The sequence below is a fragment of the Coenobita brevimanus genome, chromosome 58, assembly GCF_032717465.1.
Source record: "Coenobita brevimanus isolate Jiangsu-jjx chromosome 58, ASM3271746v2, whole genome shotgun sequence".
Lineage (NCBI taxonomy): Eukaryota > Metazoa > Arthropoda > Malacostraca > Decapoda > Coenobitidae > Coenobita > Coenobita brevimanus.
This window is the reverse complement of record NC_137011.1, coordinates 12,057,401-12,084,199: the sequence shown is the minus strand read 5'-3', so window position 1 is coordinate 12,084,199 and position 26,799 is coordinate 12,057,401. Positions and strand designations below refer to the sequence as shown.

The window sequence follows — 26,799 nt, the reverse complement described above, 5'->3', positions numbered from 1 at the left end:
CAACAAATTCGGGCTGCTATTGACCGACACACTGATTTCCTCACTGATAGCTGACCTCACACAGCAGTTCGAGCAATTAGACTCTTTAATATATCCAGCTACATAAAACAGGGTCCAGACGTCCCAGACCTTCGACCATCAGGAGCCCCCCCCTTGGTCACCACACCACTCCGCTTCCTCACTCCACACTGCACCGCCAAACATCAGACACCTCCACAACAGCTGAGGGCAGAGGGACTTGAACGGATTGCCTCCCTTTGTACCCCTGACTATTGCTTACTGTACCGATGACTCAGTTGCCCCTCCCAAGGCAGGACTCACCTTCGTCTGCGGTGCAAAAACATATGAAGCGAGAGCAAACGATGGCGCCTCAACCCTACAAACATAACTGGCTGCGATTGCTGCAGCACTAAGAGATGCCCATGATGCCTCCTCTGCTGCCCGGATCAACATCCACACTGATTCGCTCTCAGCCATCCACACTTTCCGCCAGCCGACCTGCCACGACAACATAAGGCTCATCACTGACATCATTAATGCAGCAAGCAAAATCACCACCACAGGAAGACGGATCACAATCCACTGGGTACCATGCCATGTTGGAATCCCTGGAAACGAGGGAGCAGACGCTGCGGCGACGTCAGCAACCACCCGCCCAGACACTGACACCAACAGCCTTGTTAGCCTCATGCAAATAAAACGGACCATACGGGCGAAAACTCTCTCCCTCACCCAGGATGACCATCTTGATTGGGTGCACAAGGAGTCCCAGTCTGCCATCTGGTACAAATCAATGACAAACTATAATTCCATTGGAGTCACAGGACCTGTCACCAATAGACTACTAACCCATGTCCATCGCCTCCATCTGAGCTACAAGTGCCACACACACATCACAAGTGACCCAACTTCCACCTGTGAACACTGCAAGACTACCACACCTCTCCCTCTGCTGCACTATCTTCTCCGGTACCCTACCCCAGCACGTCTTCGAGGTGACAGAGTTTACCACAACCCTGATCTGGCACGTACACTATCGATGGCAGTGCCACAACACGTCTTGAGAGCTGAAGCTGCATCTGTGGTGCACTCCACTCCTCTTAACCCCTTGCTCGAAACAGTGCAAAGTACACACCCCGCTACTTACTATGCCACACACTTCCAGCTGACAATTGACCCCCTGACTGGGCTAAAGCAGGGCCCGGTTCCCTACCCAATATGTAGGGAAAAATCTTAAAGAACAACAAATCCAGCCTTCCTATACTGATTCCGGTCTTCTTAAATTTTTTCTGGTTTCCATATGCTGATATTACAGTTAATTATTTAAACTGATACGTGGGAGGTTTATCCTTCCAAGGATGTGTTCTCTTTTATTGGTGATATTTCTACGCGATTTATTAAGACTGAGAAAAAATTCTTCCAGTGAAGAAATTGTTAAAGAGTACCTCTAACCCCTATAAGTTGAAATAAAAAATTCTACCTTAAGGTGAATAAGATTGGAGACAGCCAGAGCAAAATAAAATCTGTCATCCGGTTGAAGAGATTGTTTCTGGAAGTGCCGATATTTTGCCTATTTTTAACCACTTCAGTCCGACGACGTATTTTCTTATTCATGCATTATCCAAACATTTCTACTTTGCTTTCGTGAGACTATGAAATGATGAGGTTAGATTTAGCTTTCATCTACCCCTTGACTTCAAGATGTTTCCGCACAACTGAATAAAATCGTCTGGATATAGCAAGAATATATCAATAAGACACGTTGCCCGACTGAATGGGTTACAGTAAATTCATGGCGTGACACTGTATCATCATCATCATCATCATCATTTTCATTATCATCACTTTCCTAAACATTTTTTTTTTTTTTTTTGCACCAGTTATAAGTTAATCCTTTACGAATGACTTGATCTTCTTGTGTCGACCCTTATCTTCTTCCCTGTTTATTCTCTAGCTTCAGTTATAAGTATTCCTTAACTGAAGTATTTAATCTTCCTTCTGTGTTGGTCTTGAAGTATCCTAGATCGATATGTCTGATATTCTATGTCTATTATAAACAATTCCTTTCGATGACACGTTTTGCATTTTTAGTCGCACCCACAGGACGTCTAAATCCAGTTTGTATTTCTGAATGCATCACCAAATCACTTTTCTTTCTTGAAGTACATACTTTCAATTCTGTCGGTTTTTGGTTCGCCCACAGGAGCTCCCAATTCCAGTGTGCGTCAATGATCGTGTTACACAGCCACTGTTGTTATTGTTGTTTACAGATTTCCTGCACCTATAGTGCAGGCCGGGCCATACATTAGCCCGGTCAGTGGGGTATGGGCTGATTAAAATTTTGTAAGAGGGGAGACAGGGCCTGGGGATTGCCCAGCACACACGCCCTGTCTCCTGGCTGGCTTTGTGGTGTGTGACACAGCCACTGATTAAATCACTGTTCTTTTTGAAAGATGGTGACTATGGCTGGCATTCTCCTCGGTTATGGAAGTTCCCCAACATCTCATCCTAAGTTTATTACATCTTGCCGTCTTATTTTGTGTTATTTAAATCATTGAAATATCACCATACTTTTCATAAATAACGTACAAAACGATTTGAGCTGGTCTTATCCAAAAAACAAATCGGTGAGGAAGAGGTGTTGGACGTTTCCATACTCGCCGAGAATATGGGCGAAGGCCCTATGGGAGGGGTGTTGAGTTTGGGGAGGGGGAGAATTATTGGTGTGTGTCTTGAGTACGCCATGAGCATGATTTGAGTGTGTATGAGGTGCTTTTGATGTGCAACTAGACTGTGTGCGGGTGTATGATAGGTGTGTCCAAAGGCACTTTTTCGGAGATGTTGGTGTGATGGATATGGTTGGGGTGTGTTGCTACCGCAAATGTTTTTTATCTCTTGTTTTTGCTGTCACTAGTAGATTTTTTACTGATTAGGAGAGACTTTTCGGCTTGGAGGAATTACAGTATATACAACCTTCATTAATCTTTTCATTGCTAATTTTCTCTTTTAAACTGCATAAAATTTCCTTAGAGTAGCAGGAATAAAACAAATATCAACTTCGTAGTGAAACTGATAATATTTATTTTTCGCCTACAACGGATGCAGATCTACTGGGTCTTAGATGGCTGGTTACCGAAATCACTGCTAACATCTATCACTTTGCTGAAATTTCGCAGGGGATGACATTCCTTTTGGGATGGAGCTGGAGGTGGATGTGGATGTGGAGAGGAGGGTGGAGGTTTCATATAATCCCCTTAGAGAGGATAGGCAGAGTCTGGATGTAAGGAGTTCTAGGAATAACAGTAAGACTCCACCGCCACTACCCAGAAAGAGGATGAAGAAAGGGCCTTGAAGATGGTTGAGGCTTAGCACCACCTGTGTGAAAGAAAAATAAGGAGTTACAGAGAGAGAGAGAGAGAGAGAGAGAGAGAGAGAGAGAGACAGACAGACAGACAGACAACAGACAGACAGACAGAAGCAGAGACTGAAAGATATACAGTAAGTCAGTGGCAGGGTCTGGATGTGATGAGTTCGAGGAGTGATACTATGATTTCACTGCCACTGTCTTGCAATAGTGCGAGGAAAAGGTCTTAAGATGGTAAAGACCTGGACTCGTATGTTTAAAACTTATGTCGGGAAGTTGGATGCAAAGTCACAGTTTTGTTGGAAAATCTGCGGTATACAACGAGTATGAAACTTATCTGACCTTCCGACAACGTTGCTGGCTGTACCGTATAAAATGTGATGCAGATTGACGGTACCTGATAACCACGAGCGCACCATTAATGGCCATGAGAATTTAGAGGCATGCTATCCACTCCCTTAGAAAAGTGGAGAACTGAGGCCAGCTGCTTTGGTCCCCTGTTTAAGTTTAGCGTATGACGTTATGCGTCCTATAGGATCCTGCTTATTGCAGAACCTTTCTTTACAATAAGATCTGTGTTTGCATTAGGAGACCTGTCTGCTACTGGGTCTATATGCTAATTTAAGTTTCCTATTCATTGTTTCTCTCTCTCTCTCTCTCTCTCTCTCTCACCAGTCCATCACTCCTCTTCTTGACTTCCTCTTTCTCCCTCCGTCTTTGCGCTGGTGATTTTTTCTCTAACGTCTCCTTCTGGTAGATGGAATAAAGGTCCTTCAGCCACTTGTCTACAAGGCCCGCCTGGACACAACGCCACATCACAGCGTCGAAAGTTCGTCTGTATGGAGCACCCTAAAAGACAGATAAATAAACTTAAGATAATCATATTTGCTCTCCCTACCTTCCGTGCTTGTCCTCCCTTCCTTCCTCCCTCCTTCCCTAACTACCATTTGCTCGTATTCTCCCTCCTCTTTTTTTTTTTTTTCCTTTTATATGCCAGCCATTAATAAATTCAATCAATTTTTTTTTCTTTCTTCTCTCCTTCCTTTCTTACTTTCTTCTCTCCTCCCCTACACCTATCCTGTCTGCCTTCCTTCTTTCCTTCCTTCCTTTCTTCCTTACTTCCTTTTATATGTCTCCTTCATTCCTTTCATGTATTTTACTCCCCCTTCCGCTTCATTTATTTATTCATTCTTTTTCGTTCTCTCCGTACCAGAGTCCTTACCTACCCTTCCACTTTCTCTGACTCCTATATTTTCCCTCCATCCCTCTATCTACTGCTTCCCTCTTTGCCTCCTTTCATTCCATCTCTACTTACTTTCACTTCAACAACAACTTCATCAAAAGCCCATTAAGAGTCAAAAAGAAGCCCTTCGGATTGCAAATGCAAACTGCTTTCTCAATTCCAGTTGCTATAGTCCAAGCTTCTCTCCTCCCTTCCGTCCCTCCTTCCCACCTTTCCTACCTTACATCCCTGCTTTCCTCCTTTCCCTACTTTACACTCTTCCCTGTCTTGATTTTCTACCTTCCTTGTCTCTCAGCTTCTCTTTGTTCTTTCCATCCTTCCTTACCATAATCCCTCCATCTCTACCTTCCCTCCCCTCCATCTCTACCTCCCCTCCCCTCCATCTCTCCCCATGTCCGTTCATCCCACAACATTTATTCTGCCCAAAACATCTCTTTTCTCCTTCCAACTCTCCATTACCAACCTTAGGAAACGCCCATGCATAGCCACCAGGAAAAAACTGTTCGGACGCCACATGCAGACTTGAGTCCCCATTGGCGTTACTGTACTGAGTCGCTACTATGATGTCCAGGTTACTCTTGAAGTAGATATAGGCGTATTTCCCCTCGGCCACCATTCTCATACTTTCGCTAGAAGAGTAATAGGACATGCGCTCGAACATATGCTGGTACAGGGGCACGTTGGAGGTGGAGAAGAGCTGATACTCAGATCCCTGTAGGTGAGGGAGAACGATCTTGTTAGACTAAGATGTGTTAGAGCAGATTGGGTTGGAGGCACGTTGGAGGTGGAGAAAAGCTGGTACGCAGATCCGTGTGGGAAAAGGGAGTATTTTTTTTTTTTTTTAGGTTACACTGGTTTGGATTCGGTTAAGTTAGGATAACATACATTAGTTCAGGCTATGTTAGGTTTCACGTGACGATTTGATTTAAGCTCATTATGAAGCTCATTGGCTAAAGATCTACTGGATTTTTGTAGGATAAGGAAAATTAGGGTAGGGGGTATTAGGTCAAATTGGATTTAGTTTAGTTTAGGTTGGGATTGTTGACTGAGTTGGTATGGTTGGGCTGGGATAGGTTTGGTTTGGTTAGAGAGGTTAGGTTAGGTTAGATTAGATCAAATGAAGTTGTGGAACATATTATAGTACAGAGGCATTTCAGGTGAGAATAACTGGTACTACGATCACTTTGGACGAAAGGACTTAGGGTTAGTTAGGTTATGTTAGATTAAGGTGGACTTGATCTGGCTGGGTTAGATTAGGTTAGGTAGGGGTGGACTTGATCTGGCTGGCTTAGATTAGGTTAGGTAAGGGGTTGATCTAGTTGACTTAAATTAGGTTAGGTAAGGATGGATTTAATCTGGCTGACTTACATTAGGTTAGATTAGGGTGAACTTGATTTGGCTGGCTTAGCTTAGGGTGGACTCAATGTGGCTTACATAAATTAGGTTAGATTAGGGCGAACCTTATATAACTGGCTTAGATTAGATTAGATTAAGTGAACTTGATCTTACAGGCTTAGACTAGGTTAGATTACGTGGACTGCATGTGGTTGGCTTACATTAAGTTAGATTCTGTGGACTTGATTTGGCTAGCTTAGATTAGGTTTTTAAGTTACGTTATGTTAGTTTGGGGATAGATTTTGTTGCGCTTGGGTTGTTTTCGTTGACCGAGTGAATGGGGTAGGTTCTGTTAGGTTAGGTTAACCTAAGTTTTTAGGTTGGTCCGGTTAGATGAGGAGTTACAGTGACATGACAGTATCATTTCCTCTAACGATCTGCGTGTACCTTTAGTTTAGGGGTAGACGCCGATGTCATGACAGACATTCAGAGTGAGTTCTGGTATAGTCGTTTCCCTCTAACTTTGCCCCAAATTGTCATCTCTCCTTCTTCCTTGCTGAGTTTTAACAATAGATTAACGCTAATATGTCATGCTAGTCACAATGGAACTCTGGGGAAAGGATGTAGAGCTGTAGCATTGCCATTTTCTGTCGTGAAACTAATTGAAATAAGCTGCAAAGCGACTAAAATCTGGGCCAAGTTAGAGTAAAAAGTGTATGGTATGCCTTTTCACATTTTTTATATTGTTGGCACTGTCACTTCATACCGCTGAGAACCGCAGATTCCGATGCATACATAGCCAATACAACACTTCCATTTTCATACACACAACAAAGACTACAGACACTCCTTCCCTATTAGTACGTCCCCAGCATTGGAAAATTTAGCCTCGGTTAATGCTCTGTCTTCGAGGAGAAGGCTCGGTCCTGTAGTGGACCTCATGTAGACTATTACAATATAGTTAATGTTACAGTAGGTTAGGGTTTAGGAAGTTAAACTGCGTTAGGTTAGGTCTCGTTGAATTTAGCTTAGGCTGTTTTGCTGGATGAGTTATCTTATGACAGGTTTGGCTGGGTTAGGTTAGATTAGGTTCGGTTTAGGCTTATATTTGGTTAGCTTACACTGGGTTAGTTAGACTGTATTTTAGAGGTGTTTAGTAGGGTAAGGATTCAGATAAGGTTGGGTGAGCTAGATCAGAGAGCGTACCTTAGCATCAATCATGCCGTACTGCAGATTGGACCTGATGAGCTGCTCAAGTGTGTCTATGGTGGGAGGCATGAAGGGTACGGCCAGAGTGGCGGTCAGGGAAGTCTTGTAGTACGTGGTGACCAGGAAGGCGTACAGGAACCACGAACCTAGGAACACCTACAAGGGAAATGATTTCGGCTTAGTGGTCTCATCCATTTTTTATTATTATTATTATTTTTTTGCTGTATTTCTAAAGAACTGAAGCATGTTCGTAATGACCTGTGTGTGTGTGCCTGTCTGTGTGTGCCTGTCTGTGTGTGCCTGTCTGTGTGCGTGTGTCAGCGCGAGGGCCCTATTGATGCGTATAATTAAACTGTGTAGCATGGCAGTCACGGACTGAGGTCATATTTTCGCCTCTATCTGTGAGAAATCGGTCAAGTTTCTTTCAGGTCATTCCACTGTGTGCATGTGTGTTCTTTCGGAGTGCCGCGATTATTCAAACTAATTAATTTACTCAGCGAACCCAGGCGTGTGATTTTAACTCTATCAACATTTGTTTAATTATTCATGCTATGCATTACCATCAAGTACAATTCTCACACCTCAGGAGATGCATGTTTTTCAAGCTCATCGTGGTTGGGCAAATAACACGTCTATCTAGCTATAGCCAGACGCCATAATCCAGTTAGTGGTGACAGTTTGACTTTGAGTTAGCTGTTTAGCGGAGAGGGGCACTAACACTCCACCTACCCACTTGTTGACACGTAGGGAACACATATGGATTGGTTATATGGTTACCACCCAACGTTGTTAATGGTTTTCTAGCTTACAAGAAACCATTTGGCTTGTCAATCAATGTAAAGCTATCTGAAATGGGAGAATAGGAAGAGAGGAGGGCAGACACTGAAAAAAAATGATAAAGTTGAAGGAAGAAGTAGGCAGCAACACATCAAGTGAGTGGATGATGGTCGCCATCGCCTACCATCCATCACTCAGTAATTAAAATATAAGAATGTCTACTAACGATTTATTTTTATTTAGGTTCTTTATTTACCATTCGAATAAACACTGGGGAACAGTCCCTGAAGGCCAAGCAGGGAGGGGTGCATGAGGAAAACAAAATCGGTATCACAAGGCAGAGATGGTACAGAAGGAATTAGCATTACAAGCACAATAATGAACATAGGCATACAATGATACATACATGGAACAAAGTTGGCACAGTAATTATCATTACATGTTTTGATATGAGTGAAGTGGTACATAGATACACACGCATGTACATACATACGCAGAGAGGCACATATGCGCACATACATATACGTATATATCTATACATATATGTATATATTCATGCACATGTAGCAACAGACATACTGCGTGTACAGGATAGGTACGTATGTATAAAGATATGGGTATGTGTACAGGCGTGCATACATAAACATATGCACCATGCACATATATGATATATTCATATATACATAGACAGGAAGACATATATATATATACATACACACCCTAAGTAGATACATATACATAGTCACACAGGCGGGTAGATAGAGGAAAAAAAAACTCGACATGCATTCTAAAATAACTTCTTGATTCATAATCCCAGCACTAGGACACTACGTGCACATGCACCTGATGTGTGCGGATGTGCGCGTGTGCGTGGACAACACACACACACACACACACACACACACACACACACCGAGGGAATCATCGGAGGTAGACGTCCGTCACCGGCGCTCCATACCAGACCAACACGGCCAGTGGCAATACCTAAATTAGTATCTTTGAATGAGTCAAGCTCTGTACCAGGTTAGACTAAATGATTTTTCATTATAAAAAGGAAAAGAAATAATAAGTTTAAATAAGACTGGTTCAAACAGAACAAAGAACCACGATGCGTTGAGTCAGCTGGGTTTGTTTATACTACAGCAACACGGGGAAAGTGTACATACTCTGTTCATTTAGTATTACAAAATGGATACATACTTCAGTAAAACAAATTTGGAAAAGAAAAGGGATAAAAGTAAAAAGCAAAATGATGATTTCTACCAAGAACTGGTTGAAGTGGAGACTCACAATAGACTGGTTGAATGTGTACACAAACTAGAAATGGCTTTCAAAAATGAAATTGATGAAATAAAGAAGCAAATGCACATGCAAAAGGAAGAGATAGAAAAACTAGAAAGGGAGGCCAATAAGAAAGACACAACCATCAGTGAACTAACAGTGGAATTGAGTACGCTTAGGAAGAAAGTGAGTGAAATGGGAAGTACAGTAGTCAATCACGAGAGTGTTATGGAAGAGTTAAAAAATGACACAGAGACAATTAGACAAGCAAGCAGTCTTATGGACCAGAGCAGTGATATTGAGGAGAAGATAACACAGGTGAATGAAGCTGTGCAAAGCTACAAAAATGATGTAGAAACCACGTATGCTGAAATGGTGAAAGTAAAGAAAGGCTTAGAAACAAGGGTGGAGGAAAAAAGCATTAAAAAGGAAGTGAAAAGAATAATCCAAAACAATCCAAAGTTAGTCAGAGATTCAGTAGAAATAAATAAATCAATAGTAATCACTGGTATAGAAGAGGAAGAAATTAAAAAGATCACTAGAGACAAAAAGGAGATGGCAAATGTAATGAGCTTACTGAAAGAAGTATCAGAGGAAATCTGTAGTAAAGACATAGAGGAACACAAAAGGTTAGGGAAATACGAGAAAAGCAAGACAAGACCTCTAAAGGTGACTTTCCAGAGTGTAAACATTGTGGAAGAGATACTAAAAAATGCAAAGAATCTTATGGAAAAAGAGGAGTTCAAAAATGTATGGATAAAAAGATGCCTAACACAAGAGGAACTGGAATTACTGAAAGAGAAAAGGGAGGAAGCAAAAACAAAAAATGAGGGAAGATCAGAAGAGGAGAAGAAGAATTTTTTTTACAAAGTAATAGGATTGCAGGTACGAAAGTGGTATACAAACAGGATGGAAGAAAAAGGAGGAAGGTAGCAGAACCATGTCATGACAAGTATATAAACAAGATGATAAAGGTGATGTACTCAAATGTGGATGGAATGGTATCTAAATTACTAGAGATGAATGATTATGTCAGAGAAAATGAACCACAAATAATATGCCTAACTGAGACAAAATTAACACCAAGGATATCCAATGACATACTAAACTTAGAGGAATACAATATATGGAGAAGAGACAGAAATTTGAAAAAAGGAGGAGGAATTATCATATTAACTAAGAAAAATCTAAAAGTCAAGGAAATAAACCTAGATATACCATCACAAGTATAACTGATTGCAGTAGAGATCAACACATCTGAAGGTAAAGTAATTGTAGCCAATTTGTACATGCCACCCAGATCAAACACATGGGAAAGAGACGAATATGAGGACCTGGCAGAGAGTACAATTCAGAGTATAAGATCATTGCTACATAAAATGGAAGAGAAATCGGAAAGAATTATACTAACTGGGGACTTCAATACAAATATAAATTGGAATACTCTAGATATAAATAGCCAAGAAAGCTGTTGGGACCAAAAGCTCCTGGATCTCGTACAAGAGTTTTTCTTAACGCAACATGTGAGGGAAACCACCAGAAAAAGAGGACTTGATGTACCTTCAGTGCTAGATCTAATATTTACTAGGCAAGAAAATGACATTGACAGTTTAATATATCACCCTCCACTCGGCAAAAGCGATCATGCAGTACTAAATTATAACTTCAGGATAGCATATGACATAGTAAACAGCAATGACAGTTACAAAAAGAGCCTAAACTATAAAAAGGGAAATTATCAAGACCTAAAGAAGTATTTCTTAGAAGTTGATTGGGAAAATGAGCTTAGAGGACAAGATTTAAATGCTGTATATAAAAAATTTTGTGAATTTTATGAAATAGGAGTCCAGAAGTACATCCCACAGCACAAAGAAGCAGATAAGAAAATACAGAAATGGTTCAATACAGAATGTAAAAAATCAAAAGAAAGAAGAGATTTGTTGTGGAATAGATACAGAAGACACAATAGTGAAAGGGCGTATAATAATTACAAACAGGCAAGAAACGACTATACAAGAATAAGGAGGGAAGCCCAAAAGCAGTTTGAGGAGGATATAATAAATAAAAGTAGTGATCAATCAAAGCTGTTTTACAGCTATATCAGAAGCAAAACCAAAGTAAAAGATATAATACAATCCATTACGGATGAGGGAATCACTTATACACAAGAGAAAGATATTTGTGAAGCACTAAATAAGAATTTCCAATTAGTTTTTACAGAAGAAAAAAGTTTTGAGAGGGACTATGTGGAACACGCATGTCCACACATACTACCAGATATACAAATAGCAGAAAAAGTAATACAGGAGGAGTTAAATAGATTAGATAGAGGAAAAGCAAGTGGTCCTGATGAAATTTCAGGTTGGGTGTTACGAGAATGTGCAAAGGAGTTAAGTAAATCATTATTTTTAATTTTCAAGAAATCCTTGAGTCAGGGGAAACTACCTGATATTTGGAAAAAAGCAAATATAGTCCCCTTATTCAAGAAAGGAAATAGACAAAATCCTCTCAACTACCGACCAGTATCACTGACCAGTGTTTTAAGCAAGGTATTAGAAAAACTTATAAGAAAAGCTTGGGTAAATCATCTAGAAGAACACAGTATGATAACAGAAAGACAGTTTGGTTTCAGAAAAGGAAAATCATGTGTTACTAATCTGTTGAGCTACTATGACAGAGAAACAAACACAATACAGGAAAGGGAAGGATGGGTGGACAGTATCTATTTAGATTTCAAGAAAGCTTTTGACACAGTACCACACCAAAGACTTTTATGGAAACTGTACCATCAAGGAGGAATTCGAGGCAAACTGTTTTGTTGGATGCAAGACTTTCTCATAAAAAGAGAAATGAGGACAGTACTAAGAGGAAACTACTCATCATGGAAAGAAGTGACTAGTGGAGTACCACAGGGTTCGGTGCTGGCACCAATCATGTTTTTAGTGTACATAAATGATATAAACAGTAACACTGGAAATGAGAGCTATCTGAATATGTTTGCAGATGATGCAAAAATACAAAGGAGAATTACTAGTACAGACTCTTGTAGGGAGCTACAAGAAGAATTAAATAAACTTCATGAATGGAGTAGTACATGGCAAATGGAATTCAATGTGGACAAGTGTCATGTAATCAAGTTTGGTAAAAGTGGAAAAAGACCTGATTGGGATTATACGTTAGGAAATAAAACCCTATACACATCAGAAAGAGAGAAAGACCTAGGTGTGATTATCAATAACAGACTATCTCCGGCTGACCACATCAGCGAGAAGGTACGGAACATGTATACACTACTTGCAAATATGAGAATAGCATTCACATACATAAATGAAGACATGCTAAGAAGGATAATAACATCATTCATTAGACCAACCCTGGAATATGCATCAATAGTCTGGAGTCCTCATCTCAAAAAGCATATAATCAAGATTGAAAAAGTTCAAAGGGCCGCTACAAGATGGATACCAAGCTTAAGGGACCTAAGCTACGAAGAAAGACTAATTAAACTGAATCTACCAACACTACAGGAGAGAAGGAAAAGAGGTGACATGATAATGCTATATAAGTGCATATCAGGAAAGGAGAAAATAGACATAAATGATTACTTAACATATGGAGAAGCATCAGCAAGAGGACACTGCAAAAAACTGCATAAGAAGAGAGGTGATAAAGACGTAAGGAAATTCAGTTTCCCAAACAGAGCAATTGATCAATGGAATGCACTACCGAATGAAATAGTGTGTGCCAAAACAATTCACAAATTTAAGGATATTACGATAAATATGGTTTAAGACACGGGACAGTACGAGCTTGACTCATTCCTGTAAAGATACAATTAGGTAAGAACAATTAGGTAAGAACACACACACACAAATTAACAATGGCCAAAAATAAAATAAAATTACACAAACCTAAAACAAAAAAAATTAAGAAACAAGAGGAGCACAAAAAGATGAAGGAGAAGGCAAAGCGAAAGAGGGCCGAATAGATGTCAAAAGAAATTTGAGGTTTAGCCGGTTTTCCACAAGCTGGGGAGCCTAGGATGGGACTTGACACACTTCGGGAGAAGGGAGAAGGTACTGCTACATTATACACACATTAAGTACTCATTAGTTTCAAAATGGAAGGGGAAGGAGGTGAATAGGGAGAATCGAAGTCCATTAAAAACTTAAATGGCAGTCTGAACCCTTTTCACAGAAAGCCTAAGTATGGTGAACAGCAACTGGCTGAAAAGGGTACCGAAGCGAATACGTAATATACATGAAAGAGCAGCCTGAAGTCGGTTCAATATTCGATGTTCTTTTACAGCTATTATATGAAACGTATTATCAATCGGATAACAGCTATATAAGAGTGCTGGGAACTAAAACCTATATAGCAAGCCTCGTTGGAGCCTGGATATAGTACATACTTATAATTGATGACCGGAATTCCAGCCACTCATTTTGCACGCTCACACTAGTAACAGTAAATGATTACCAAAGCTCTATTCAGATACTCTAACACACACACACACACACACACACACACACACACACACACACACACACACACACACACACACACACACACACACACACACACCAGTCCTCTGATGTCGTGTATTACATATTCAAACAAGTCTGTGCATACCGACATACGGAAGTAATCCAAATAACAATTTCGAGGATTATTATTTCAAATGATATACACAAGTACAATCATTTTCACTGCACATGCATGCTGCTATACATATCAGTAGTAACATACAGAAACTAGACTGTTACAAAGTTACCTGTAAGTCACACTAATATCAAACTTCCGTGCAATATTGAAAAATAGTATTAAAAATCTCATGTCCGCAGTTTAATTCATTTATACTCCACACACGTACATGATCTGCAATATGTGAGTTGTAACATATATATAGACTAGGCTATTACATAGAGCTATATGTAGGTAACATCAGTATCAAACATCAGTGTGATATATTAACAAACGTATCTGCGTATCGTATACATACTGTATATACATACATAATCTATATAATGTCCGCAGCTCTAGGAATTTATATTCGCACACACATACGAGTATTGCAAGTATATGAAACGTAATATACTTCAAAAACTGACTGTTATGTATCTGTATATGGAAGTAACATCAATATTCAAGATATTCGTGATAGCTAAGAGATTCTCTTCGCTTCGTTTATAAATGCTTGCATGCTGAAGCTTTTGTCACCTAATGGTGGCTACCTATGTTGCTTGATCCCTAGCAGCATCCCAAGTTAGTCTCTTATCCCTGAGGTCACACTCTGTGACTTCACTCCCGGTGTTTTTGTTTGCGTTTCGAAGTTTTACGTTCAACGTTCACACCTCTCTCCCTCCGCACCCATCTTTCTGCCTCCATCCTCTGTACATGCTCAAACCACCTCTGTCTAGCCCTTGGCATCATGACACTGATACATTCAAGTCCCATTCTGCCTCTCAGTTCTTCATTTGCAATCCTCCCCTCCCCTTCCCAGGCCTGTCACTGAAGGTCACATCATCTATCTATCTATATACCTAGGCTGCTTCCCCCAAGGAAAGGGAGGTAGCCGAGCCAGGACGACACACTCCCCATTTACTCATCCATTCAAACACATTCACCGCACCACACCGCACAAGGGTCAACTGCGCAAAGCAATCAGTGACATCCGCAGCAGGGCCCGACAGCAGAACTGGTTTACCCCTGCCACATCATAACAGACCAATCCCCTTACCCGCACCTGACCTGACTAGCTGATCAGACCAAATGCGGGAGAATATCCCCTCAGGGCTGCGTCATCACTTATTCATTCACAATTTCTCTCCATTTATTTCTGTCATGCACAGCCACTCTTCCTTGCTCAACAGACATCCCTCTCGCATCCAGTGCTCTCTTCACACTGTCCATCCATCCTATTCGTGGTCTTCCTCTCAGCCATACACCTCTCACATCAGATCTAGTTATCCTTTTCACCAATCGCTCATTATCCATTCTCTCCATATGCCCAAACCATTGCAACACCCTCTGCTCAACTCTACCAGCCATCTCCCGAACAACTACAGTTCTCCTTCGCACTTCATCATTTTGCACCCAATCCATACGCGTCACTCCACACATACTCCTCAGACACCTCATCTCCATTATATTCAAACTTTTCCTCTCTGCTACACCCATATTCCATGTTTCAGCCCCATATAACGCAGTCGATTCCACAACACCCTCATACAGCTTTCTCTTTACATCCATTCTAAGCGAACGACATTTAAACACTTTTTTCATTCCTCCCAGCACCTTTCCTACTTCATTTATTCTAAACTTCACTTCTGCATCTATTCTTCCAACCACAGCAACATGTGACCCTAGATATTTAAAACAATCTACTTCCTCAAGCAACTCACCATTCAAAACTATATTCATCCTCCTACCATCTATCAACCTCGTACACTTCATCATCTTACTCTTATTCTCATTTACTTTCAATTTCCTCCTTTCACACACCCTTCCAAACTCCTCTACCAACAGTCTCAATCTCTCCTCTGAATCAGTCACCAGTGCAGTATCATCTGCAAACAGCAGCTGCTTCAGATTCCACTCTCCACCATCAACATTCACCAGACTCAGACCTCCACCTAAAACTCTTGCATTCACCTCCCTTACAACACCATCCATGTAAATATTAAACAACCAAGGCGACATCACACATCCCTGTCGCAGCCCAACTCTCACGGGAAACCAATCACTCACAGCATTTCCCACTCTTACACACGCTCTACTATTTACATAAAAACTTTTCACCCCTTTTAGTAACCTACCATCAAGTCCATACAATCTTAAAACAGTCCACAAAGCCTCCCTATCAATTCTATCATACGCTTTCTCTCAATCCATAAATGCCCAAAACACATCCTTGCCTTTCGCTAAATACTTTTCACACACTTGTCTCACAGCAAACACCTGATCAACGCATCCCCTCCCTCTCCTAAAGCCACCCTGCTCATCACCAATCACTCCCTCTGTACCCTCTCTAACTCTCATAATTAACACTCTTCCATACACTTTACCTACAACACTCAACAGACTTATACCCCTAAAGCTAGTACATTCATACTTATCACCCTTGCCTTTATACAACGGGACCACACAAGCACTTGCCCAGTTAATTGGCACCATATCTTTCTCAAAGCACACATTCAACAATCTTACTAACCAGTCAGCAATAGTCACTCCACCACCCTTCAGGCATTCCACAGCACACCCATCCATACCTGCAGCTTTCCCTGTTTTCATCTCCTTTACTGCCTTCTCCACTTCCTCCTTCGTGATCAAAGAATCATTCAACTCTCCCAACACATTTATTCCTTGCACCCTTCCATCCACCACAATCTCAGCCACCCTTTCCTCCTCTACATTTAACAATCTTTCAAAATACTCTGCCCATCTCTTCCTTACTGCATCCATCTCAATTAACATCCTTCCATCCTCTGCTTTTACTCGTTCTTCCTTCCCAGACTCTTCCTTTCTCACCCTTTTCACCTCCTTCCAAAACATTTTCTTATTCTGTTGAAAATTCTCTTCCAGCCGCCTACCCCACCTCTCATCTGCTGCCACTTTAGCATCATGCACAGCTCTTCTCGCTCTATTCCTCTTTTCCTTATACCTTTCATATGACATCTCATCCTTCCTCTGCAGCCACACTTCATATGCACATCTCTTCTCAGCCACAGCCATACTTACTTCCTCGCACCACCATTCACTTCCTTTTCTTACACCACCACCCACACGTCTCACACCACACACCTCTTCTGCATGCCCCACCACAGCACTCTTAAACAACTGCCATTCCTCCTCCACACTGCCATTTTCCCGATCTTTCACTGCGTTCCACTCTTCTTTCAATTTCTCCTGATAGTCTATCTTTTTCTCTCTTTTATCCAACTCATTCACTTTCAAAACCTCCCTGCCACACCTAACCCTCCTAGCTCTCACCCATCTCTTACCTACTCTTAAGTTTCCCTCCACCAGGTAGTGGTCAAACATACCTCCACCCTCCCCTCTCAGAACTCTCACATCCAACAATCTTCCTATTACATTCCTGGACACAACCACATAGTCCATCAAAGCTCTATCAACAACCCTTCCACCCTCCTGTCTCACCCATTTATACTTATAAATATCTTTCTTCTCAAAACAGCGTATTCCCAATCACCATCTCTCGCTCAACACACATCGCTATCATTCGTTCCCCATTTTCATTTCTTCCAGGCACACCTTGCATACCAACTACACCTTCAACTGCTACATTTCCCACTCTAGCATTCAGATCTCCCATCATTACCACATTCACATTCGCTCCAAAACTCTGCATACACTCATCAACATCATTCCAGAAAGACTCCCTCTCTTGTTCATCCCTTTCACCACCAGGACCATATGCACTCACAAACACCTACAACTCACGTTCAAATTTCACTTTCACCCACATCAGTCTCGGTGACACCTCCTTCCATTCAGTCACACATTGCTGTACTTCCAGACTCACTAACAAGGCCACACCTTCTCTTGCCCTTCCTCTATCAACACCTGACACATCATAGATCTGTCTAATCATTCTCATCTCTGTACTTTTGAAACTGTGGATATTCTCTTTTTCTGTCCAACTCTCACAACCATACAGCATTGCACTACTGACGCAAGCTGTACACAATGACCCCTTACCAAGGATAGGGAGTCCTCTCAGTGTCAGAAGGGGCAACAACTCCCTAGGCTTCTTCCACCTACTGGGCTGGTGGTACCAAGCTAGCACCAGTCCAGCCATCAGCACATAGCATGTCCCCCAACCCCTACACGCCAATTGACGTGTACAGCCTTCACGACTGGAGCAACGCTGGTTGACTTGTATAGCTGTCCCGCCACCCTTTGAACCCGCAACCATTTTCATTGACATAGGATAGGTAGGTACCCAAGGTACCCCACTGATGCAAGGCTCAGTCTGTACACGGCACTGGTAGAGTGTAGAGTGATGTGTCCCTCATCCTCCTCGTCTGATTCCGCTTGCCCATGCACGGGGCTGATTGCATCAGCAATTCCCTTGAAAGTTCTGCCTTTACTGCTGGGGAAAGGGCTCAGTGACTGAGCAAGTGTATGGGAAATTGTATTGTTAAGAAGTGAGATTTGCCAGTTAGGTAGTCGAGGAGCTTCTCGATGTTTCTCGACGTTTACCATAGGTTCCGGTATGAGTCAGGGTTGCCAGCATGCCTGCTGTTTGGGAGCGTAGTTGTTTCTTAAGTAATGCATTATTTTTTGTCCTCTTTTTCTTTATAATGTTTTAGTTATGTGATTGGTTGTTAAATTATGTAATTTAAATTTGTATGGTAAATAATTTACAGTATTATGTAATGTAAGAAAACTCTTGCATCTTTTGGTTGTCTCCGAGTTGGTAACTGTGCTCTCTCTCTCTCTCTCTCTCTCTGGAATACACTAGAACTGTGGAAAAGTAGATCATTCTCAAACAATTCAAGCTTATGAAAGGATGGATAAGAGATTAGAACAAGCTCAGTCAGTTTTCCGTTCAGTTTGAGTGTAGTGCAGTGTCAGGGCAGTGAAGTTTGTATATTTTTGGTACTTGTGAAAATAGTGAAGTGTTGTCAAGCACTGAGTGTAATATTAGTGCAATTAGTGAGATTATCTTCGGAATATTGTTGGAAAACAGTAAAGTGTAATTGCAGTTAATAAAGTTTGTATAGCTCCAATTCTTGTGAAAACAGTGAAGTTGGAAAGCATTAAGAGTAATTACTTGGAAAATAAAGATAGTGAACTTAAGAAGCCCATGTTTAATTATGACGCCTGAGCTGATCCTGTGTACTGTACACCTATGGGCTGACCATAGGAAGAACACGTCACTGGCAACGTCCTTCCTACACTGTACTACTGCTGTTGGAGCCTGTGGCAGTGTGGGATGGGGACGTAAAAGTACAGTATACAGCTGACAGGTATGCACGTTTTTTTTTTTTTTTTTTTTTAATACAGTAGTGAAATGTACGACACAAGTTACATTTATTAAGTATTATGAAATAAGTGTTTTATAATCAGTTTTACAAGTGCATTGCAATAAGTGTTACTGTTTATGGTTTTTGTGAATCAATGATTGGAAATGCCTTGAGTAATCCTACCTGTTCCATGAAAGAAAACCAGGAGTGCAAAAGCGAGAAAGAAAATGACCTGGTTGGCTGTAACCAAATTTTTTTCCTCGTTACTCAGAAACTAATGGTGAATATGTGAGAATTAGCATATTTGTAATGTGAAGTACAAAAAATGTAAGTTGTATATAACATTAGTAATGTTTCATGATGCCCCTGATTAGTACAAATTAGTCACAAATTTAGTACAAGTAATTACCTCAGACTCATACTGCATGAAACAGCCAGAGCATTTACTTCTCAAAGTGCAATTACCTGTAATCTTGATGTCATGAGCAAATATAAGTGCTGAAGTGTGGGGAAATTATTGTAACTGACGCAAGAAGCGAGTACAGAAAATCAAAGCACTATTCTTTTCCCACACACCTACGGAGCATAGTGGCACTATGAAATGGGTGAAAAACCCTATGGGGAGCCAGAAGAACAGGGTGATGACTAATCCTTACGACACTGAGTAAGGAAAAGTCAAAGTTTGAGCAGCAAACTTCGGGTTTTTCTAAGGAAGGCAGGGCAGTGTCACAATCACCACTCCGGTCAGTGCTGCCAATGCTAGCCAGCGAGTCCAAGGTCACTGGCAATGGCTCGTGCTCAGATAAGCCCGCCAAAGCACAAAATACCAGTCATCTTTAACGTATCCTTATTCATCGACGGGACCACCTGGAGACGTAGGGATACTTTCATTGGGAAGAGGAGGAGTTGTTGAGTCTTATGTACCTTTATTTTTTTCTCTAGCTATTATACTTTGGCAGATATTACGGTTTGAAGTAAGGGTATTTTATCCAAAATCATGGAAATCCCTCGGAGGGAGGAGTGGGCAACGTTGGAAAACCCCTGGCGTGTAGGGGCTAATAGAGCAAAACTGCTCGACACAACAGGCCAACCACCAAGGTAATCACTTCCCATCTCTCTGCTTCTGTACAAGTATGCTCTCCTTTACATACCGTACTCTGTGAAAAGCAACATTATTTGCCAGTCTACCTCTGATACCACCACATATTTTATGCATCCACTTATCATAAGCACTGCACAAAATGGAGTTATTTCCCACACCCTTATGACAAACTGCGCCTGACCACACTCCAGCTTTGACAGTACTGCCACCTGCCTTAGGTATCATCATTTTTGTTTTATCTGCATCACACTCTACAACCCTTACTACCCATTGCACCTCCCCACTGCCTAAATCTCTCCTCTAGTATCCTCCCTGCACCATGTCATTTGCATAAAATGCCTCCCATGTGAGTCCAGGGAGTATTTTAAAAACTACTTCTACTCATTAGAGATAAATTTTAAGCTGGGTTACTAGTATATATATATATATATATATATATATATATATATATATATATGTGTGTGTGTGTGTGTGTGTGTGTGTGTGTGTGTGTAACACCTAGCTGAGACAATCTATTGACACTGAAACGGTATTTGTTTCATGAATAATATTCTCGCCTCTTCGTATTTATGAAAACTGCAGAGTCTTACTTTTATGAGAGGTGTACGAGGTCTGTCCGAAAAGAAACGGAATTTATTTTGAATAGCCCACCAACTAGCAGCCGTTTCGTGATTGCAGCAGAGGTGCTGTGTACCAGCGACTTTGAGCTACTAACGCTAGCCGCATCACGACACATCACTTAGTCATCGAGGTAAACGCAATTGAATGAACGTGTGTTTAGTGCACTTGGCTAATTGCTGCAAACTGAACTATGAAAGATCTTGAAGAGTAACGTATTTGCGTGAAATTCTGTTACAGATTGGGAAAACTTTTGCTTTCAGAAAAATGTCATAACAGGTGAGGAAATGTAGGCGTACAGCTACGATGTTGAAACAAAAAGACAGTCGTCGCAGTGGGATGGAACACTGTCGCCGGGACGTTAAGAAAAGAAAAGAAAAAAAAAAGAAGTTGCTCAAGTGTTGATCGTACTTTTATGTATTTATTTATTTATTTATTTTTATTGAAAAGGTAGCGTTCATCGTGAGTTTGTTCCAAGTGGTCAGACAAGCAATAAAGAGGTTTACTTGGACATCCTGAAGCGTTTGAGGGAGGTAGTGTGATGGAAAAGGCTTGAAGAGCAAACAAAACCTGGATGCAGCACCATGATAATGTACCTGCTCAAGTGTCGCTCCTTCTCCGTGACTTTTTGGCGAAGCACGAGACGACTATCATCCCTCAGCCTCCCTACTCTCTGGATTTTTCCCCTGCAGACTATTTTTTTCTTTTTCCCAAAGTTGAAATCTACCCTGAAAGATCGCCGACTTCAGACAATAGGGGAGATAGAAGAAAATTCACCAAGTGTCCTAAACACACTTTCTCTCAAGCACGTGTACCTTGATAATTACTTGCAAGTGAGGTGGCTTGATGCGGCAAACCGTTATACTAAAGCTCAAATTCGCCGCTACACAACACTTCTGTCGCGATCATGGTACGGCTGCTATTTGGTGCGCTGTTTAAATAACTAGGTTTCTTTTTGGACAGACCTCGTAGTTTGTTAAATGAGACAAAGACATACTAATAATTGGAATAAGATTAATAAGAGTTAAGAAAAAATAATAATGATGTTCATAGCGTTAATCATTAAGGTCCAGACCTACAATCATGTGTTTATATTTTTTTGTATAATTGCGAAAACTTTTTTAAAGGAAAAGGTGACTGTTACCTGTAAGTAGCAGAAAAATGACCAGGTATTTCCATATTCTCAAAAGGCGTTTTTAAAAAAATTGTATTCACAGCTTTTGGCATCTTTTTTAAGGATATGCTCGTATTCTGCATATGCAGAGACTTTTATATGAAGTTAAAGTAATAGAATGCGTGTGGAACATAAATACCTAGAGTACAGGACCTCAATAATACTTTGCAAACAAGCGTTGTGTGTGTGTGTGTGTGTGTGTGTGTGTGTGTGTCCATATTTGACCCCCTCGGATTTCGATGTGCCATCTATATTATAATGATCCGATTTCTGTTTGTTTGTTGGTTTGTTGGTTTGTCTGTTTGTGACCATAACACAGCAAAAACGGTGCATTGTCGCACAATTTTTGTTAGAGCATGGTACCACTAAAACGTTCTAACTTGAAGAATAAAACAATTTCCAGTTCAGTCGGGCCACCGGTTCCCGAGTTATGACTCATTTCTGGCCTTTTGACATCGGGTAGCTTCGGCGGCTTTTAGGAGGACCACTTTCTTTGTAGGCAATGAAGTGGCTGTAACATACCCAAAACTGCTCAACGTAATGCAATTTTTGTTATAGCTGTTAAAATGCTGTAATTTCAAGAATAAAACAAAATCCAGTCCAATCATGCCCAGTGGTTTCCGAGTTATGACTCATTTCTGGCCTATTAATATTGAGCAGAAAGGCCTCCTTCTGTGGCCTTTAAGTAAGCATATCAAAAGACTCGGTATAACGAGCTGACAGCGATCGTGTAAATTATAATTGTGTGCGGTCAGTTGTGTGCAAGCCATGTGTGCCTCTGTGCCCGATTTTTCACTAGACATGGGGAACTCATTATGGGCCAAACCACTTTTTTTTTTTTTTTTTTTTATGTCCGACTCTGAGCATAGGCTTCACAGCCTGCTATCAAGGCCCAGCAGTCCTCCTATATACCATACACCTCTGCATGTCACCACTTCGGCGCTAACACCCACCGTCCATATTGAATATATGCTAGGGCTGTTTCATACAGGACTGGTGTATTGGTATTAGCGGGGGTACTTTTACGACATGTCGGCGGGTCTCCTGGTAGATCAGTAAAGCCTGATTTAATGAAATTCAAATCCTTAAACTGTTCCCTGCCCCAGCCGGGATTCGAACCTGGGTCCGTTAGGACTGCAGGCCACCTCTCTACCGATTGAACTGGATGGAATGAGGTGAAATTTGCGTGAACATATCCGGTACATCAGAGCAGGTTCATCTTCAGTTTGGTATCAGTGATTATTGCGAGGGCGAGTGCTTAGCGACCTAATTAGGCCGCTATGTGTTTGTCATTTCTGCACAGTTTCATGCTTATCTACTTACTAAATACTGCAGTAATATTTGATACTGGCATTCTCTGCATATAGCTCTATCTTGAATAAGAATTTTGATATTTATTTTTATTCATATACATACTTGTGAATATATGAAATAATTATAAATCCTTAGAACTGTGCGTATCATTTTAGAAATAATATTTTTTTGGAATATCTGATATTTGGAATACTTCCATAACTATGATGTAGTAGGTTAGTTTGCTAGTGTATAGTACACGTCCTCCAAGCACTAGTGTGTGAGCAGCGAAATATATGCCTAGAGCATCAGCTGGGCAAGGTGCTGCTTGCAGCAAGTGAACAAACCCATGAGAAAGCTCCCCTAATTTTGACGAAATTTTGAAGGATCTAGCAAGCTGCCACCTTGTTGCTAGTATTTTTTATATAAAAACCCATGCACCTGGCCAGCCCCCTCTGCTTGGAGGTTCTCATGTCTGCGCATGTGCATTGTGAGGAGCATGACGTGTAGTATCGTCATGGCTACGTCATTCTGCCTGAGCACATGCACCAAGTCCATTCCACTGGTGAAGGTGCTGCCAACACTCTGAACGCTACCTTATTAGGGCAACACGGAATACTCTGGACCTGCCATCCTTCCTGATCTTGAGGTTGACCTATCACTTAGTGATGACGTCTCGTCTGAGGAAGTTTGGCCCCCACTTGACCTACGTAGACACCAGGGCTCCACACCTACTGCAGTCACACTGATTCCCAGGCTGCCTCAACCTGTAGCCCCCCACCTTGTCATCCAGGACTCCACCTCCACCATGCAGCAGGTAGAACACGCTTTAGATATCAACAGTGAACCACTGTCTCCTGTTGTTAAAACATCCAAGTGCAATGAGACTTTTTCTTAGGGCAAGGTTCCTGATCACTTCCTCCCTCACCTCACTCCTCAGAATACTCCTTCCCAGCCTCTATCAGTTCCTCCAGCATTTGCACACTGGGCTGAGTACGTCAAACTCCTTTTCAAAGAGTACCTGACTGTCACTACAAAGCTTCGTTGGCTAACTGGGGTCACCGAGACTTTCCGTTTCGATTGGGAGCTGGCTGAAGTCAAGATGTCTGCTGTCAACTCCTGCTTTGTCTATAATCAAGATGATGTACGGACATCATAGACAGGGTCACGAATGGTGCGTTCCTGTCTTTGTTCCTGGATGTTCAGGACTTGGTCATCTTGATGTTCAGGACTCAGTCATCAGGCCCTGCAAGTTCTTTACCTGCCACATCACCTGCTACCCTGTTGGAATGACCCTTCCTTGGCCAAAGAACTCCCTGGCATCTACACTGTTCGTCATTTCCATCAAAATGGGATGCCCATCAACCAGCTTGTTGTCACCTGGAGTCTCCCTGACCCTACTCCACCAGCAGTCAATTTCAGTTTCCCTCCTTGTCTTCCATCCTGTGAGCTACGCAGAATGAAGGATGAACAATCATAGTGCATCAAATGCTGGGGAATCGGACATATAACATGCTACAGCTCTGCCTCAGAGAAGTGTACATGAGGTGCTACCAACCATGCCTCCCATGCATGGGGTGCTGGCAACCATGCCTCCCAGACTTGTCCAAACTGCACCCACCACTGCTGCTATCACTTCTACGTCAGAACCGCTACTCTTACCTACACCGAACACCTCACAGTGGAGATACCCTTGTTGTTATAAGCCAGGATTCAATGTGTGGCATGGCTGCAGCAAATGCACAGGCCCTGCCGTGACTTCTAGAGCAAGGCTACCACACTCATCACCACCAGCACCTTACCTTCCCCTCCTTCCACTCCAAATTCTGCACAGGTACTTGTCCTTCGTGAATCTGTTGCCTCTCTGATGTCTTGGTGCACAGTTCTTACAGCGTGCTTGATTCCACTCAGGCACACATCGATAGCCTGGTCAGTCAGCACACCAGTACCGAAAGCACACTCATTTCTCTTGTTGAGTCTCATCAGGTTATCATCACTACTGTCACCACCCTCACAGAGAAACTGGATGCTATCGCCTCTCACCTTGAGAGAATCAGTGATCTCTCGACAATGGACCCCTCACATACTACATCACAAAACAGTGCTTATGCTACCTTCTCATGCCCACCTGACTCCCGGAAACCTTAACGTAAAATTCGGTAACCAAATGCCACTTAATGTTATCTCTTGGAATGTCTGTGGAGTCAGAAGTCATTTGAAACTTGCTGAACTAAGGAGCTATGTATGTTGCTATCACTCACATGTTGTCTTCATTCAAGAAGCTTGTGTTGGTCGTCCTCTACTTGGGGAAGAGGTTTCCTCACCTAGTGGCTACATTTGGTATGTTCACCTCGCCAGGAATGGTCTAATTACATTCACTCCTCCCCTCCACATCAACTTCTCCACTGCTCTGTAGATGACGATATGACCTTTCAGCTTTTTGAGGTCACAATGGGTGATGGTAAGATCTGCTTATGTAACATCTATTCTGCCTCTGGAAAGATTAATCTCCCTGCCCACCCTACATCTACAGTTCATGGTATGATCTACATGGGTGACTTTAATGCCCATCATCCTGCTCTGGGCGACCTCTCTCCTACTCCAGATCGTAATTTATTTCCTCTCCTTGAATACATCTGCTGCTACCAACTCATTCACTGGGACACTGGTGGTGCTATGCACACTCTCAGAGGTACTCTTGATCACAGCATAACATCGAGGCTAGTGTCGTCCCATCTCTTCTCTTCTATCTAGTCTCTTCCATCCCTACCCTCTTCTTGGACCACGTTGCTTTCAGCCTCCATTCTTCCCTCCCTGCTGGACCTTCCCCTCCTCACTCTCCCACCTGCATTACCATTCCTCCTAGGTACTGCCCTATGTACAGACGTCGGAATAAGTTCGTTTCCTTTTCCGTGTTTGTAACACTGTTCGATGGAGAGGTATCCCCTCCTCCTCCAATCCTCATAGTCCCACACTCCCACCCAACCACCCCACTTTTCTCTCTGACCCAATAACCCCACCCGGTACCCTCCATACTCCTTCACACAGACAGCTAGGGGTTTCTATACTCAAATTACGTGCAGTCCGAACAACTAATAAAGGAATAGTACAGTATATATCATAAACCAAGTTAGGACAATGTTTACTACACTGTGTGTGAGAGAGAGAGAGAGAGAGAGAGAGAGAGAGAGAGAGAGAGAGAGAGAGAGAGAGAGAGAGAGAGAGAGAGAGAGAGAGAGAGAGAGAGAGAGAGAGAGAGAGAGAGAGAGAGAGAATAAATCTGCTGTGATTAAATGTTGCGGTAGTAGACACCTCTTTTACACACACACACACACACACACACACACACACACACACACACACACACACACACACACACACACACACACACACACACACACACACCGCTCC

The 26,799-nt window shown here is 41.9% G+C and overlaps 1 protein-coding gene across 1 annotated transcript in view; it reads right to left on the bottom strand.

The window, feature by feature from the left end:
- Nucleotides 1–3,144: 3,144 nt before the first annotated feature.
- The window catches only part of LOC145402607 (ionotropic receptor 21a-like), a 107,804-nt gene continuing 84,149 nt past the window's right edge, over nt 3,145–26,799 (bottom strand). The window contains exons 9-12 of the mRNA XM_080274600.1: nt 7,149–7,307; nt 5,071–5,319; nt 4,037–4,213; nt 3,145–3,375 (exon numbers count right to left, since the gene is read on the bottom strand). Coding sequence (XP_080130726.1) covers nt 3,145–3,375; nt 4,037–4,213; nt 5,071–5,319; nt 7,149–7,307 — 816 coding nt within the window. The remainder of the gene's footprint in view (nt 3,376–4,036; nt 4,214–5,070; nt 5,320–7,148; nt 7,308–26,799) is intronic.